Consider the following 18,509-nt stretch of genomic DNA (forward strand, 5'->3'; position numbering starts at 1 on the left):
CAGGGTTGGGAGAGTCAGGCCATTAATGTGAATGCTGCTTGGATTTGCTGGAGAGCTCTCTCAAACCTCCCAAGCATGAATATTTCTCTTGTTTGCAAAGGAAGATATGTCTGTCTGTGGTAGGGAACTGAGGCTCCTTAACAGATGGAGTGTTTCTCTAGGTATACAACACAAGATCAACAACTTTGAAAGTAGTATTAGAAGCAAATGAATCACGTATTTGCACTTGCATTTGAATGGCTGCTTGTTTGTTTAAGGATCTTTGCTTCTGAAGATGGGGATTATCAGATTCTTGGGCCTAACTTTCCGGGATGAATTCTCCACTATGCCCACAGAGAGCTCAAGAACAGAGGCTGCCAGGAGCCAAGTGGGGCTCCCTGATTCTGCTGTGCCTGGCTTCAGAGCTATCTGATGCTGTGGGGTGGGGGGTGGAGCATTAACATGTGCCACTAGTGTAACTTCTCTAAGGGACATTGTGCCAGTGGAAAATGGGGTGTGTGCGGAGCTTCACTGAACCATGTCCCCTCCCTCCTTCCCCATGCTGGTCAGTGCAGTGACAGAGTTAGCAGAGGTAGCGGCTACACTAGCTCCGCCTTCTTCATACCAGCAGGAAACTCCTCCTACACATGAGGAATTCTCAAAGGGATTCTCTGGCCAACTTAGGTTCACCATGTGCTTTGTATTTATGGTGTTCGAAGTCACAGGAGCTGTGCAGAACATGCCAGTTCGGGGGGGGGGGAGGGGCTGTATCCTGCACAAGATGCCCACTCAGTGAAGCAAGGCCACATCAGTCTATACATCACTGAACATGGAAGGGAATGAGGCAAGGTTCCAAAAGGTCTGTGCTCCCGGAAGTTCTTCTACATACACTGGCATATGAACTGACAAATTGCCCTCCACTCTCATAGCCATGCAAACGCATAGCCAAGATAGTGATGAGAAATCAGAAATTACCTATGTGCAGTGCCAACAGAAAGTTAAGCAATCTTTGTTGGCTTTAAAAAAAATGCAAGGGAGAGCACAAGATAGCCTTTAAACCATTACAAAATCAACCAAATCTAAATGGACTTTCCTCAGTCCACAAAATGGTGTATGGCTAATGTAGGGATTAGTTCTATACCAAACGAGAAGTCTGTACCAAAATCAGAGACATTCAAGCTGTTCAAAAAAAAAGACTAACATTATTTTTAATATTAACAAAAGTGGCTTTTGCTTTTTGTCTTTGACAGCACAAAATCTTACTCACTTGAAAATGGCTGGACTGTTTTGGTCAGACTTTCCATAATGCAGGGCCAGACCAAGAGATGACCAACGTCCCTTTTAGAATGAGCTACTTATAGAACATAAAGGCAATTTAAACTATAGGCACAAAATGAATTAAAATAAATCTGTGTTCAGCAACTCCCTGCCACTGTATCTGGTCTGTATGTTCAAGTCATATTGACTGTATGCTAAAGCAATGATGTGCTGTAGTGCAGATGTCTATATCCGACTGTACCTGCACAGCCCTATCACTTCAAAGATCAAACACATGAATCTGAGGAGCCGTCAGCAGCTAAAATCAAAGCTAAGTAGGGGCCAGGAAACTAATCTTCAAACTTGGCTTCCATCATATTGTTTAATAAAGTTACTGCGGCCCATCTTCTATATTCTAGGATAGACTCTCCTCCACTTCTGTTAGCGAATGGAAGAACAGGTGATAAGTGAGAAAGATTCATAAATATGAAATTACTCTAAGAAAAAAGCAGCAGTAGGAATGCAAGTGCCTAAAATAGTATGTAAATGAAACAATTAAATTGTAAGAAGTCTGTTCTTGTGTTATGATCCCTGGAAAATAAGACCATTTGTTTGAGGGACACTGTCAATTTAAAAATCATGCTCCCATCTAAAACATTCTTACCTGCTATTGGGACATATAACAACTAACAGCAGGTACTGGGCAAAAACACTTCTCTATTTTCTGTTTGTGCATTTGACTGCATTTGACTGCACTCAGTGTATAGTCAATTTCACTCTTGTTTGTGTGGGTCTTTCACATGGCAGCGAAGGAGAGAAAAACAAATTTAAAAAGTAGGAATCAGATTGTAAAGCCACAGGCATTAGCAAAGGGACAGGTGTAGTACCTGCCTGAAACTATTAAACTTTAATGAACGAAATTTGAAGTTCAGTGTCTCTTAAGTGGATTTTTGCCTGCTACAGTCACACCACCTTCTCTGGACATAGATATTCATGCATGGAATTCTTCATGGTTATTAAGTTATTTGGAATTCTTATCCCACCTCTTAATTTAACCTTTAGTTTTAGCATCGCTGTTCGAGTTTAACCCCTAATATATCATCCCTTGGACAGAAACAGGAGTCCATACATTCTGGATACAGGCACCAACTCATAGGGCTCTCATAGGTATAGCTGTCTCTGCTAGTTGATCAGTGGTAGTAGAACAGAAGCATAGAGCAACCACTATTTGAAGCCCATTGTGTAAATACTTTCAATTAGTTTTACAAAACCAAAAGGGAATGTGCATAATGTGATCCACAGGGCCTGAGTCTTTCTCATTTACAGCAGTGCAAATCAGGAGATCAAAACAGGTAGAAGAGAAGAATCAAGACCAGAGACTGTTTCAAAAACAAGAGATTAACATTTGGGTTTGTGAGTTTAACATCAGCTGCCCTGGGGGAGTGATCTAACCCAAATGTATGAAACAAAAGCATGTCCAGGAGGGTTTTTTTTCCTCCCATATTAGAGTCTTCCTCAGGCAATTATTATTCTCTAGGCTCTTTGAATTTTAGTGTCAATGCCAGATAGTTAAAAATAAAATAAAATGCTATTTTCCCCCAAAAGGTCAGCCTAGCATCACTGCAGCTGCATTACAGAGTGATTTCAGTCTTTCAGATGTTAAGGTCTTCTTCTTTGTGTGCATGCAACCCAATATGTGTTAATGTTCCAGCCTTTAGTCATGGGCTTCTGACCTTCCATCTCAATAACTGAGTCACTGCTGCAGTTTCATGGAGCAGTCTCTTAATGAGATTTCCATTGCACAATAAATTATATCACAAATGGGTGAACGTGATGATGTGCACATCCTCATGAAAAAGTGGAAATCTGAGTGGAAAGCCCTATTTTAAAAAGTATATTATAGTGTTTTAAAAAGTATATTATAGAAACAAAGCTACAGATAAATGCTGGAAAGGACTTATAATGTATGACTCACTAACTTTTGTCAATGGCTGCTAGCATTAGCTGGATAGCATGTAGGCGGCAAAAGTGTAAGGGATAACATCCTTCCCCCCCAAAATATAATAACCCAATTAATCTTTAGATGAAGGCATGTTTAATAGTTTAGAAGCATGTTTAATAAGCTATTGTAAGTGCTTACATAACCTGCATGTGAAGTGTGTCATGTTCCTCTCTAGTGGCTGATCCACAGAGGATAACTGCCTACTACTAGTACCAGCTAATGGACCTTCTCCTTTAGCTCAAGTTGCAGAGGTCCATGCTGCAGTGCTGATGGTCTTGTGTTCAAACACTGTTTCTCATCTGCAATCATCTTTACATCTGAGCCCTGTGCTTACACAATAGCTTTCACCATTGCTCCCCCCAGTGGAACTATACAAGTGGGGAACTGAAGATCTCATTTTTAGCAGTGTAGACAAGGCCTACAAATATACTACAGAGGAAAAGCTCTCTTGTGTGTTTTTTCCTTGTTACTGAAACCACAGATTTGTTTTTTCTCATTTAGAACTGGCAGAACTAAAGCCAATAAAACCTCTAGCAGGCATAGCATAAACTAATCCATATCATTTAAAAGTATTTTGCCAACATCACATTACCTTACCTGGGGATTTTTGAACACAGCATATTTTTCATTTTTTTCCAAAAACAGAACCTTATTTTCAGTGTCCCGGGTCCAGTCTGATAAGATTTCGATAACATTTTCATGGTCTTCAAAAAACCTTTCTACGGGGACAAGAAAGGTCAGCGTAAGATAAACAAGAGGCAGCAGACAGAAAGTCCTGTTTCGGAATATAACCATTATCTGATGTTCCTTCAAAAAGTCCGAGCCCTGCAGTCCCTTTCAGTGCAAAGAAGGGGGCCGAGCCTCATGAAAATGGTGGGGTATGAAAGGGTAAGGCAACTCTGTACTATGTAGCTGTGGCATCCCATTGGTGCTAGCTCCATGTGTAGGATACAGCACATGTGTTAGGGGGCACGGCTAGCCAGGTTGTGGCTGTAGTCAGTACAGCTACTCTGTGTAGTGTGTTTTCTAATGAAGTTGGCTGTGAAACTGAACATAGATTAATGGCTGCAGAGCCAGCATTAACTTGTCATGCCTTGCACAAGCCTTTTATCCTTGTTTCCAAAGCTCTGATTGCTGATATTGTCTTTCTACATCTCTGAATGGACACTGCAAGCCGTGGTGCAAATGCTTTGCCTCTGGAAGTGCACGGACACCCTTGTCCCTGAGCAGCTAAGTAAGGGTGCAGCACACCTCTGCAGGTTTCCCAAGAGCACTCTTGCTCTACTTTCAATAGCCATTGGTGACCACACTCTTCAGACAACTTGCACTGCACTGATGTGGGAGGAGATGAGGAAGCATGGTCTGATGGCCTTTTCTAGTGTTTCATACCCTTCTGAGACTCCCTCAAATGGAAGGGTACGATATAGTCCATCAACACTCAGTTCTGACGATTTAACAACTGTGTGCTTTCAAATGTTACTGAGGCTCAGCTGGGGAGCCTGTCTCAATGTACTCAGTTGTTCCTCAGCAACACAAAGCATTGTAATACTTTTAATAAAGCCGCTGACAATGTAAACCACTGTATAATTACAGGTAAGGATCAGAAGGGTAAATCATGCCCTAAAATATATTAATGTAACTTGGAAATAACTTTCAAAACAGTGGCCGTAGCAGTAATCCCAGCCACAATGACAGTACGGAAGAATACAATTGACTCTAAACCGGGGTATAAAGTTCGTTATGTGGCTAAATTGCTCTGTTGCAAAATACAGCCCAATGTTGTACCACACTAAAGCCATAGAAAACCTTCATGAAATTTTTCAATATGCAATTTATCTGAAAGAATAGATCTGATTTACATAACCACATAACTTGTATGATAAAAACATATGTACAGTTCTCTATCAAAGATGTTCTGATACAGAAATAGCTTGGACTTTTTTTGGAATATCTATTCACTAATCTGAAACATTGGCTTCTTGGGCTTGCTACTCAAAGTAATATTAAAAAAGGATATACTAGAACTCTCATGCAGGGAAATGATGTAGAAGAGTATAGTTTCTTTGTACAAACATTAAGATTAGAACTGGCCAAAACATGGGAATTCCAGTTCGCGGGAAATTTCAGGGCAAAAATAAATAAATAAATTATTTTATTTTATTTTTAATTTCCCATGGAACAGAAATCCTGAAAAAAACTGCTTTGTTCCCTGAGAATCTGACAGCTGCTGAATGAAAATAGGAGTGTGAAACTTACCAGAATGTCATTGTCACTCAGCAGCTGCCAGGTCTCCCAGGACTGTGGCTCCAGGGCTGCCATACCATGCAGACTGCTCTGGGTTGGGTACCCCCCAGCTTCCCAGACTCGCAGTCTTGTTGGCTTCCTGGGCTGGCATTCTGGGAAGCCAGCTGGGTCAGGAGTCTTGAGCCCTGGAGTCCCTGATCCCAGGCAGTCCACAGGGCAGGGATGCCCCAGAGCTGCAGACCCTGGGAACCTGTCCCCAGGCTATCTGTGGAGCTGTAAGCTGAGCCTCAGTTGGAACTGGGGTTCATCCCAGGGCTGGTTTCTGGCTCCACGACAGGGATCCTAGCCTGGCATGGCAGGGCTGCCCCAGAGCCGTGGACCCTGGAAGACTAGGCTCGTTGGAAGCTGTGCAAGCTGGCAGGTTATGGGAACCTGCCTGGTTCACTGAGAGTTTACCGAACTCAAGATGTTTCTGTGAAGCATTTTGGGTTCAATAAAGTGTCATTTTCTGATGGAAGTCTGTTGTAGTCCAGTAAGTCTGCTTAATAACAATGTTAATGGTGCTATTTTAATCCTGTGAACAAATGTACAAGGAGGAATAAACAGCAGACTGCATTTTAAAACATTTGAAGAGAATTAATGAAATCTCTTTCTGCTAGAGTATTTTTCACACCAGCGGAAACAGAAGACCCCCTGACACATACTGCTCCACCCAACCCAAAATACCTTTCTACAAATGAATAAACTTTATATCCAGCTCACTTGGTCCAGAAGGTAGGGCAGTGCAGTGAGATTCAGGAGACTTCAGTACTATTCCTGCCTCTGCCACTGACCTTGGGCAAGTCATTTCCCCTGCCAGTTTGTGTCCTTCTACTTAGACTGTAAGATCTTAAGTGCAGGGGCCAGGACAGTCTCTTTTTACATTAGTACAATGCCAGAAATGATGGTGCTCTAAATACAGCTGGGACTTCTGATTGCTACTATACAACAAATAATTTCTATTTCTTTAAAACATCTGAACACCAACCCCAATTTCTTCCCCTGTGTTTTCCCCTATATCCTCTGCCTCTGGCTGCAAGACAGGGGATTCAAAATGGTATTTCAGATCATATAAACACACAGGTAAACGCCACGGTCCAATGGTTCCAGTGGTTCAGGAAAGAATTTGGCCCTATGCTATCATCCAGTGTTCAGGGATTTCTATCCAGGTTAGACCAGACCAGAGAGAGCAACTTCCCAAAGCAAGGAAACACTCTAAAATTATTCAGAGTGATGTCTGTGACATTTCTTGTGCCATTTCCAGTCTCTCTTTAGTTAAGATAAGCAGGTACAGGAGAAGGTGGCAATATTGCTTCATGTATCATCTTAATGGGGTAGAAAGAGTGGCTAGGCAATTACTGTATCTGCCACTCCCACCAGTAGATGAATATCTCCATGTTCAGAGGCACCCAGACTCTTTTCTAACCATTCACCATTCATCTGATTTATAGTGTAGGAGGATAATTGTTCCTAGGACTTTTTTAGTACATGAGGTTGATGTTAACTTTCTTAATACATTTTCAAATCTGCATTGGGATATTATGGCCAAGTGAGTTTATACATTTACCGCTCTAAGGGCCATTTTCAGTTTGCAATTTCTCCAGGCCAGTGCCGCACAGGGAGAAGGTCATGGCAGTATTTCTTTCTTCATTAATACATTTCGAACATGGCCCAGAGACAGACATTTGTGATAGTCCAGAGGGAAAGAACCTTTCATCTCATTCAGGCCTCGAGGCCTCTTTGAAACCACATTGATCAAATTGTACCAAACAGCAGGTGTATTCTTATCCAGCTGTTCCCTAGGGGCTCAGAAGCCAGCCGTAGAAGGCATGTTACTCTTTGGGTCATGAGGCACCACCAGCTGAGTGGCAGCCCTACTGAAGAAAAGGAGCACTATAGTGTACATGACCTGTACTTAAAAAAACGGCCACAGGCGAAGCACATCAGAAATGACCAACATGCTGCTCAGAAATGTTTGCTTAATTACAGCACTAGTTGGCCCAAGCGAGATCGCTTTGGCCAATAGCACTCCACCACTGTACTCTCTCTTCTAAGACTTTAGCTGGTTTTTTTTGTATTATCATTCAACTGGTTAATTTTTTGCGTGTGTAAAATTTGAATAATGAAAACGGCCATTAACAGGGAGTCTCCATGGTCTGCTGCACTGAGGTGTGGGAGACACATTCTCCCAGAATGACAGAGACTCAGTACATCACCACACCACAAAGTTCCACCTACTGGGTGGACTGGTACTTTCCGCATCACTTTGACAGCAGGCAGTGCTCACATTCCTACAATTCAGACAGACTGCTTCAACAGTGATGCCTCCAACACACAGAGAGAGCCCATAAATGGATCCTGGGGCAGGAAAAACTTAGAAGTATAGTCTCACTTTTAATAATGATCAGTACCGTAGAACAAACATACTATAAGCCCAGATAGGCTCTCTGCCCTATGAAACTTACCAATTTGTAGTTCTGGGTATATTTCATACAGACACCAATCCACATTGCAGTCACAGTGGGTTTTCTCAAAGAGGTTGTCTAAAACATCTCGTGCCACCTGCCGTTCATCCACCATCAGGGACTTAGTACTGTTATCATTCATGTGCACCTTGACAACAAGCTGAGTACAGAGTCATATAGAGTCAGTTAATTTCAGCAGAGAATAAAAAGCTAGGCTGGTCAAGAATCTGCTAAAACAGATAAAGATTAAGGCTGACGGTTATTACTGATTCAAAGGCACCACATACTACACTGAACTGGGAGAATAATACATCTTGGGAGCTTTTACATTCTGTTGGCGCCAAAGAAAAAGATCAGTTGTAAAAAAAGAAAATTAAACGTTGTACTGGGCGTAACTCAAGGAAAGGTGAAATAGTTCACAGAGAGATCGCAGAATTTCAACTCTGCCTCTCTGAAGTCTAGTAGATGTACAATGAAGGAAAATGCTAGGCAGAGTAGCCAAGTACAAAGGGCTCTTAATGAAGGCTAGAAAGAAATGGTTACTTATGTAACTGTGATTCTTCAAGATGAGATGAAGATGTGTATTCCACTTGGGTGTGTGCATGCCCAGCATGCTGGAGCCGGTGGATTTGCCTAGCAGTACCTATAGAGAGAGGAACAGTGTTCATGCTACATTGCCATAGTCCATTCCCTGGCTATGAAAGGTTGTACTGCCTTGACTCCTGTCAGTTCCTTCGCAATAAACACACACAGAAGATGGAGAATGGACTGTGGAATACACATCTGCACCACATCTTGAAGAACCAGGTTCAGTAAGTAACCATTGCTTTTTCTTTAAGAAGATGCAGCCATGTATTCCACTTAGGTGACTCACAAGCAGTACCCACCCCAGGAGACAGGGCTCAGAGTCTACCCAAACAAGGATTGCAAGACTGCCCTACCAAAACTTGCATCCATCCTGGAAGATGCGGTAATGACATACTGGTTCATAAATGTATGTATGGACAACCATGTAGCCGCCCTGCCAATGTCCAGTATTGAGATGTCACTGAGGAACGCTATTGCTGTTGCTTGTGCTCTCATAGAATGAGCTCGCACCTGCTGAGGGGGGTGTAGCCAAAGCTGTCTCATATGCAGTCTTGATACAGGATTTCATCTATTTAAAGATCGTCTGTGAAGAGAGCACTTGACATGGTCATACGATCTGCATAGGAGGCGAAACACAAAACAGTTTAGTCCTGTCCAGATAGAAGGCTAGAAATCTTCCTACCCTTCAGATCCATTCATTCAGTTTCCTTACCCTTGGTAGTGGACTTAAACCTGCCCTGCTGGGCTCTATTGTTCACTGAGGTTACAACTAGAGAATCTGGGGATGGATGGATGGAAGTAAAAGCTCTCAAATCCCTGCACTAGAATGAAGGAGCACTTCTCCATGCACTTTGCTGCAAGTGGTACCAAAGCCAGTGTGCTCCAGCAGGCTCAAGGAGCACAGCCATCAGAGACCGAGATGTAGGCAGTCTGGCCTAGTAGTCAGAGCAGGAGTCAGGTCTAGTGGGCAGAGCAGGCATCCAGGTTAGGGAACGAAGACAAGGGTCAGCACCAGAGTCAACTGCCAGTTACCAGAGCCACCGGGGTCAAGCCAGAGTCACGGTCAGAAGCCAGAGTCAGAGCCAGGACTGGTAGCTGAAAATCGGAGGTGAGGCATAAGGGCAGGAGGAGAGGCAAGGATCAAGCACAGAACGGAGCATGGTGGAAACAGGAGTGAAGGTGGGGGTAATGAGGGAGCCAGGAGCACAGCAGGAACCAGGAACAGGGTTGGGTGCAAGAGGCAGGCAGAAGCAGGGTCCAGTGCAGCCACAACAGGAAAGCACCTGTTCCTCCTCCTGGCTTAAATAGCATAGTTGGACCAATCAGTTGAGCCAGGTGATCCTCCAATCAGAACTGCCATGGGTGGTGCCTTGGCTGGGGCTACAGCCCTATCAGCTTCTCAGCCCACCAGGTTTCAGTAGCCATCGGGTGAAGGCCAGGATGTGGCAGCTGTCTCGCGACTCCCAGGCCTGAGTTCAAGACCCAGGACATTACATCATCTTTAATAGGGAGTGCGACACTCCAGGTGGCAGATGGCTGCAGGATATCCAGTAATTTGTGGATGTTCTTCTGCAGGATCTCTGCTTGGATACCTAGAGAAACAGCCATGTGCCACAACAAGTCTCGGTATGCCTTGAAATCCTCTGGAACTAAAGGGGAGGAAGAGCCAGGCAGCGCAGAATCATCTGGGGATGAAGATGAAGCAGTTAATTGTGCCAGAGCCAGATTCTGCTCTTGGACTGACTGACCTGGACAGGATGACTCTGGAGGTGCCTCAAGGGGAAGGCTCCCCAGTGCCTGGGCCCGTACCAGATCAATGGTTGCCACCACAGACATGTTCGGAGATCTCTGCTTAGAGAGTGAGACGAGGAGCATCCCATGGATTCCATGGAGGCCACTGGTATGGATAGGGCATTGGTGACCACTAGGTGCCAAGTCAAGGGCTCCCACTCTGACCGGGAGACGAGCGCCAATCCTGGTACCCATAGCACTCCATGAATGGCCCCTGATGCAGGTCAGGTGATGGAGAATGAGAGGAGAATGGCATCCAGGTTGGGATTGAAGAGTCCCAGGCTTCAGGGATAAAGGTGGAGCTAGCCCTGAGGTTGCGACCAACTGTTCTGACTTGTCCATAGCCCAGAATGATGAGGGAGCTGGTGCCGACGGTGGAAATGGTACTGGTGGCACCGAGTACACCTTAGTTGTTTCTGGTATCAGCACCAGTGTTGATCCAAAGTGTAAGAGACTGGGGTGTAGGCAGTCTTGCCTACTGGTCACAACTGGGCTGAGGTCTGCCCACCAAGGACAGTAGTTGCCGAGCAGGAGTTCAAGGAATCGCATGAGACAAAGTCAGGCTGGAGTTGAAGACCGGAGATCAAACAAAGTCTGGTGTTGCAGCAAGTTGCAGTCTGTGTGATTGCCCAGACAACTTCCTGGGGCAACCGTTGGGGTTAAAGAGCATGTTTGGCCAATCAGAGGGCTGCAGGGTACTGTCACTCTGGGTCTCTTGGGCAGCATTTCCTGCAGGACCTACTCTCCACGGTGCTCCCTGCCTGTGCCTCTGCATGGCCTCCCAGTGGGAATATCAGCTGTTCCAGACTTTGCGGACCCAGGGTCTAGTCCCCAGATCCGTACACCAAGTCAGCAGTGGTACTGAAGTAATTGATGGTGCCACGGTAACATTGGCGGTGCTAGCTGCAGGGATGCTGAAGACTTTTCCAGTGCACTGACACCAGCCCCACATCCACTCACTGTGGAAGGGAAACATCCGGTTAGAGTGCCAACACTCACAGGTTCAGGAGCCTGTCCAGCCACCGGGGCTATAAAACACAAAGCCTTGGAAAAGTCCTGGACCCAGGGCAAGGCCAGGACAGAAAGGCAGAAAAGGTCTGTTGGCGCCTCAAATGCCACCAGTGCAGGCCTTGCCCTCATCAGCACCAAACTCAATGGATGCCCCAGGGTCGGAACCAGAATCAACAGTACAGGGTCTCTGACCTCCTTATGTGGTACCAGGGAGTAGTTGACTGGGATCTGTTCCATCTCTGTTCGAGCAGGTGCTGCTTCAGACGAAGATCCCTCAGCACCTGCGCCTGTTTGGTGAACAATCTGAAAAGCTAACACTGCTCCTTGATGTGAGCTTTGCCTAGACACAGCAAATACCACCTGTGGTGATCGTTGTTGGGGATGCCCCCCCCCCCACATGACAGACCATGTTTAGAGGAACTGAGGAGAATTGGGGCAGCATCACCTCATATAGCCAGAGGAGGGGCTATGACCATGAGATGCATGCATCAGCCCTCTGTGGGCAAAATTCTCTGGTTCTGGTGTGCTGGGGTGACATACACCAAACTGGAATACACAGCTCCATCTACTCGAAGAAGAATATTGAATTGGATGTTTTAATCTTAAATTAGGAAAAGAATGGAAGAACCTGGGTCAGCTAACCTGGGTTCATGTGCTGCAATGATGGATACCAGTACAAGACTCTGCAATAGACAGATCATCACTTACAGTGATTGACTGCAGAACCCAAAAAAGTTCATCATCCTCTTGAAGCACTTTTTAAATGACAGAAACAATGTGCATGTTTATTGTGAGGGGGAAAAGATTTTAAAAAATTGCTAAAATATAAAAAACAGAGAACTGCAAATACACAGTAAGAAGAATAGTCAAGTCATCCACTTGCACTGGAAACAGCAGAACAATTCCCTGCTGGGAACCATACATTGGAAAATTGGGAGAACTTCTCCCAATGCTGTAGCTTTAGTAAATACTAATTTTAAAATGTTTGCATAAGAGACTCTGCAGCAGAGCAAATCTCTACTAAAGCAGAGATAATACCACAGAACTTAGAGCAACAAGGAAATGTCCATACAGACTTTTGAAAAGAAGGACCTGGAAAAGAGCTCTGTGTAAGCTTGAAAGCTTGCCTCTTTCACTGACACAACTTGGTCCAATAAAAGATATTACCTCACCCACCTGGCCTTGGAAAAGAAAAGCACATCAAAAAGCTAAACTGTATGTTTGCTCTGATTTCAAACCCCAACATGTTTTTTTCTAAAATAAGGAGCCCAGCTGCGGTGGAGAATATGAAGAAAGTATGTTGGACATGCAAAATCTAAAACGTGATTACGAAACAAGGGGAAGTAATGTCTGGTTCCAGTTCTTTGACTGTTCACATATATGCCTGCAGCGTTTTACAACATTTTCACAGCTCTAAGCCACAGGGTGTTTAACAGCCTCTTTTTAGAAATGAAAGAAGATTCTCTCTCTCTCTCTAGAATTTTGTTTTAATTTCCCTTAAACTTCATAGTATGACACTAATTACAGCACAGATGGTATTTAGCAACAGGAAGATCATCACAGTCTAACTTCTAAAATACTCTGACTTTAAATATTTAATATCTTGCAAAAACCGAAAAGATGCAAAATAAATTGTTTGCCCAAACGGACATCACTTATTATGCAGGTAAAAGGGATAAGATGGGCTAGGATGAACCTTTTAATGAGGAAATCTCAGAGAAGATTTTGCCACCCCAAGCACGGCAGGCAGGCTGCCTCCGGCGGTTTGCCTGCGGAAGGTCCGCTGGTCCAGCGGCTTCGGTGGACCTCCCACAGATGTGCCTGTGGAGGGTCCGCTGGTCCCGTGGCTTCGGAGGACCTCCCGCAGGCAAACCGCCGGAGGCAGCCTGCCTGCCATGCTTGGGGCGGCAAAATCCCTAGAGCCGTCTCTAGCTAAATCCCCTCAAGGCACTTTGAGATATAAGCAGTACAGTAAGGAGCCGAGCCTCAGGACACCTAGAATTCCAGTTGAACTCAACAGGCACACCTGCGGGAGGTCCACCAAAGCCGCTGGACCAGTGGACCCTCCGCAGGCAAACCGCTGGAGGCAGCCCGCCTGCCTCCCTCACGGCGCCAGCAGAGCGCCCCCCGGTGTTTGCCACCCCAAGCTCATGCTTGGCGTGCTGGGGCCTGGAGCCGCCCCCGGATTTAGCAATGCAACTCCATTGGAGCAATCTGGTTAAATCCATACACACTGCTTTGGAAAAGTACAGGTTCAAATTTTTGGTATCAGATTAGGATGACTGAATAATATTTGATCATAGACTCCAATTTCTTAAAACAGATTATAAGGATACTGGGCTTTGTCCAGATTTTGGAACTAAGAATTATAAACTTTCTCAGTTCTGTCAGAGGTAGAGTGATAGAATATTGTTCCTCCAGTACCTGATGTAAACTACGAGTACAATATAATGTTAAATGTACATTTTAAAATGTACAAAAAATAAAGGAAGGATATGAAGACTAACATTATTTATAATGTATTACAATTAACTCTGACATACACATATTATATATATATATATATACACACACACACACACACACACACACACACATTCAACAGCATATTAAGTTAGAATTTCAATATTTTAAGTCCTACCTTTTTAACCTTCGCTTCCTTCAGTTTTTCCAATGCAAGTTTAATCTTGTCGGCTTTTGCTTGTGTCTCTAGTTCTTCCTGAAATAACAGCAAGATATTCAAAGGCTCTCTGTTAAATAAATGAGCAAAGTGCCATAGCCTAATTTTGGCAATTAATTTGGCAATTGATCTTTGATTATCAGCAAGTAAGTATGCCCAGTGGTCGGGGATGGGATGGGATCTGAGTCACTACAGAGAATTCTTTCCTGGGTGCTGGCTGGTGAGTCTTGCCCACATGCTCAGGGGTTTAACTGATCCCCATATTTGGGGTCGGGAAGGAATTTTCCTCCAGGGCAGATTGGCAGAGGCCCTGGAGGTTTTTCGCCTTCCTCTGCAGCATGGGGCATGGGTCAGTTGCTGAGGGATTCTCTGCAGCTTGAGGTCTTCAAACCACAATTTGAGGACTTCAATAACTCAGACATAGGTTAGGGGTTTGTTATTGAAGTGCATGGGTGAGATTCTGTGGCCTGCTTTGTGCAGGAGGTCAGACTAGATGATCATAATGGTCCCTTCTGACCTTAAAGTCTATGAGTCTATAAATAGCTGTTCATAGTTATTTAGATCAACATCACAAGGCCTATCAAGGGAAACTTTATTTGCACAGATGCCAGCTACACTAAATCAATGGACACTGATGGCTTAGCCCGTTTGCCCTAAATGTAATTCTCATTCACAAGACAAAGGCTCTCTGTCGCCCAGCCACGGATCTCTCACAGGATAGTGAGATGATTTGGGCAATGCCTCACAGATTGCTGTAGAACATGGAGACAGGTCTCTCCTATGCTCACATGGAGATAACTAACATACAATAGATGTGGCAGTAAAGTCTGAACTGAACTTGTAAAGGGAAAAAAGTGATTGCACCTCGGGGGGCAGTCTGGCTGCTGAATGACACAGCATTGTGGACAGTAGCACGGAATAGCAAACTTATTGCCCCTCAGTTTATGCCTTTTAGGGCTCAGAGAACAAGCATTTCCAGGATCATATTGACCACCTGGTTTGCAACCACATCATGCACAATTTGAATCCCAAGTCACTGTAACAGCTAGACGTGCCTGTTTTCCTTTGTGGGTGATATAAAGATGTTTCTCTCCGACATGGACCTTCCAACAGTTCTCCATGCCTTTGTCACATTGCGAGTAGATTATTCTAATATATCTTTATAAAGGGCTACACTTAGGTTGGTGACCACCTCTGACTTCTGAGATCATGATGGGCTACTAATGTAATGCTGAGACCTCCGTTTCCCTCAAGATCCTCTGCCAATTCCCCAAATTCAGGGCTGTCTCTCCTCAGTTTTCCCCATTCTCCTTGCCCTCAGGGAAGAGTCTCTAGTTTGTAGTTACTGGTGATATTTTCAAATGACCAGGGAGGAGTATAAAAATATTGCTCAGCCAATCTGCCCTGCAGAAAAATTCCTTCCCAACCCCAAATATGGTGATCAGCTAAACCCTGAGCATGTGGGAAAGACTCACCAGCCAGACACCCAGGAAAGAATTCTCTGTAGCAACTCAGATCTCACCCTATCTAGTGTCCCATCACAGGCCATTGGGCATATTTACCACTAATAGTCAAAGATCAATTAATTGCCAAAATTAGGCTATCCCATCATACCACCCCTTCCATAAATGTATCAAGCTTAGCCTTGAAGCCAGATATGTCTTTTGCCTCCACTGCTCCCCTTGGAAGGCTATTCCAGAACTTCACTCCTCTGATGGTTAGAAACCTTCGTCTAATTTCAAGTCTAAACTTCCTGATGGCCTGTTTATATCCATTTGTTCATGTGTCCACATTGGTACTAAGCTTAAATAATTCCTCTCCTTCCCTGGTATTTATCCCTCTGATATATTTATGATTGCTCCCTGTATCTCCCCTCAGCCTTCTTTTGGTTATGCTAAACAAGCCAAGCTCTGAGTCTCCTTTCATAAGACAGGGTTTCCATTCCTCAGATCATCCTAGTAGCCCTTCTCTGTACCTGTTCCATGTTTAAGAAGGATGAATTCAAACTGGGAGACCAGAACTGCACACAATATTCCAGATGAGGTCTCACCAGTGCCTTGTATAATGGTACTAACACCTCCTTATCTCTACTGGAAATATCTTGCCTGATGCATCCCAAGACCGCATTAGCTTTTTCACAGCCATATCACATTGGCGGCTCATAGTCATCTTGTGATCAACCAGTATTCCAAGGTCCTTCTCCTCCTCTGTTACTTCCAAGTGATGCGTCCCCAGTTTATAACAAAAATTCTTGTTATTAATCCCTAAATGCATGACCTTGCACTTTTCACTATTAGATTTCATCCTATTACTATTACTCTGAGTCTAGTTTACAAGGTCATCCAGATCTTCCTGTAGGATATCCTGGTCCCTCTCTGTATTGGCAATACCTCCCAGCTTTGTGTCATCCGCAAACTTAATTAACACATTCCAACTTTTTGTGCCAAGGTCAGTAACAAAAAGATTAAATAAGATTGGTCCCAAAGCCGATCCCTGAGGAACTCCACTAGTAACCTCCTTCCAGCCTGACAGTTCACCTTTCAGTATGACCCATTGTAGTCTCCCCTATAACCAGGTCTTTATCCACCTTTCAATTTTCATATCGATCCCCATCTTTTCCAATTTAACTAATAATTCCCCATGTGGAACCGTATCAAATGCCTTAATGAAATCGAGGTAAATTAGATCCACTGTGTTTCCTTTGTCTAAAAAATCTGTTACCTTCTCAAAGAAGGAGCTCAGGTTGGTTTGGCACAATCTACCTTTTGTAAAACCATGTTGTATTTTGTCCCAATTACCATTGGCCTCAATGTCCTTAACTACTTTCTCCTTCAAATTTTTTTCCAAGACCTTGCATACTACAGATGTCAAACTAACAGGCCTGTAGTTACCCGGATCACTTTTTTTCCCTTTCTTAAAAATAGGAACTCTGTTAGCAATTCTCCAGTCATACGGTACAACCCCTGAGTTTACCGATTCATTAAAAATTCTTGCTACTGGGCTTGCAATTTCATGTGCCAGTTCCTTTAATATTCATGGATGAAGACTATCTGGGCCCCCCGAGTTAGTCCCATTAAGCTGTTCGAGTTTGGCTTCTACCTCGGATGTGGTAATATCTACCTCCATATCCTCATTCCCAGTCCCACTGACCTAGAAGAGCAGAGACGTGGCAGAGCTGGGATTAGAATGCAGTCCTTTCTCGATCTCAACCCCGTGTTCTACGGGACAATGGTGCAGTTTTACACAGTTGAGCAGGCCCTCCTTAGGGCCAGAAGTCACACTAGCTGCTGAGCACAGGAGCCAAGTCAGTTGCAAGAAGCTGGCCAGAGCTGACAACAACCCTAGTATTGTACCATTAGTAGCAGCAGCCTGGACTATAATTAATTAACCTGGGGCCTTCCCAAAAATCTAGGGACCTATACTCAAGATTTTCACAGACCCTAAAGGCCAGTCGCAGGTGTCTATAAGGTGGGAGGAGCAGCATTAATACCTTACTCTCTACTAACAAACAAACCAAAAAAACAGTGACAAGCTTCCTGTCCTAGTAATCAGTTTGCATTTATCAATGGCTGTTCAAATCTCTCACCATAAAGGCCAGAAACACTGAGATTCTCCTTTACGAGCCAGAATGTGATCATGGCCACAGGCTTTGCAGGTCCCAAAGACAACCTTTGCCTCTATATAGCAGCTATCAAAACTTTCCTAAACTCTACTAACGTGTGTATTCAACTAGGAACAGTGTCACTGTAGGCTATTTCATGCCAAGTTGGAATGGACTATAGCTATTGTTATTGCCTGCTCTATAATGGGCATCTAACATTCAACAGTTTATGGTTGTTTTACAGCTAACATTTAAGTTCATTCATGGTTATTCTCCCTTGTTCCTACTCAAATAGCCTCTACACAATTACAGCACAAGGTATGGGGATGTTTGGTACAAGGTTCCTTCAGTGCTTACCTGAGTGAGTGGTTCAGGAGGAGGTGGTGGTAGTGGGAAGTCGAAAGCAGGATCTGGAGGTGGAGGGGGCAAGTCATCCTCAAAATGTCCAGTGGTGATAACAGAGACATTTGATTTATAATCATAAGCAGCAGCAGCACAAACACCTGTTGAAGGCTGAGTGACTTCACTTTGTGGGTAGTGAGAAGAAGTTTTCTGTGCTTGTATTGTCTTCTGTTCAACTTCACTTAGGTCTGCTACCAGATCAGCCATTAAAGCATCCAAGTCATTGTCCTCCAGTGCACTTAATGATTCTGTTAAGAAACACCCCCGCCCCCAAATACTTTAGAGAGTGGATGACATGAAAAACAGTTTGCACTCAGTTCAGTGAAAACTAAATTGTAGAGGAGGATGGTAATTGTAGAGGTTAAGGGAAAGGGGACAATTTTAAAGAGGGAGACTTTAATTTGGGTTCTACGGAAAAGGTGTTTTGGGGGGATAATTATTAAGCTGATC

At 44.1% G+C, this 18,509-nt stretch overlaps 1 protein-coding gene across 2 annotated transcripts in view; it reads right to left on the bottom strand.

Annotated features, from left to right (window-relative positions):
• LOC120396762 (amyloid beta precursor protein binding family B member 1 interacting protein) overlaps positions 1-18,509 on the bottom strand; it is a 107,729-nt gene that overhangs the window by 35,915 nt on the left and 53,305 nt on the right. For both annotated transcript variants that reach the window (XM_039521819.1, XM_039521820.1), the window contains exons 4-7: positions 18,015-18,307; positions 14,018-14,095; positions 7,987-8,146; positions 3,836-3,957 (exon numbers count right to left, since the gene is read on the bottom strand). In XM_039521819.1, coding sequence (XP_039377753.1) covers positions 3,836-3,957; positions 7,987-8,146; positions 14,018-14,095; positions 18,015-18,307 — 653 coding nt within the window. The remainder of the gene's footprint in view (positions 1-3,835; positions 3,958-7,986; positions 8,147-14,017; positions 14,096-18,014; positions 18,308-18,509) is intronic.

Source organism: Mauremys reevesii, linkage group 2 (assembly GCF_016161935.1).
Source record: "Mauremys reevesii isolate NIE-2019 linkage group 2, ASM1616193v1, whole genome shotgun sequence".
NCBI classification, from domain to species: Eukaryota; Metazoa; Chordata; order Testudines; family Geoemydidae; genus Mauremys; species Mauremys reevesii.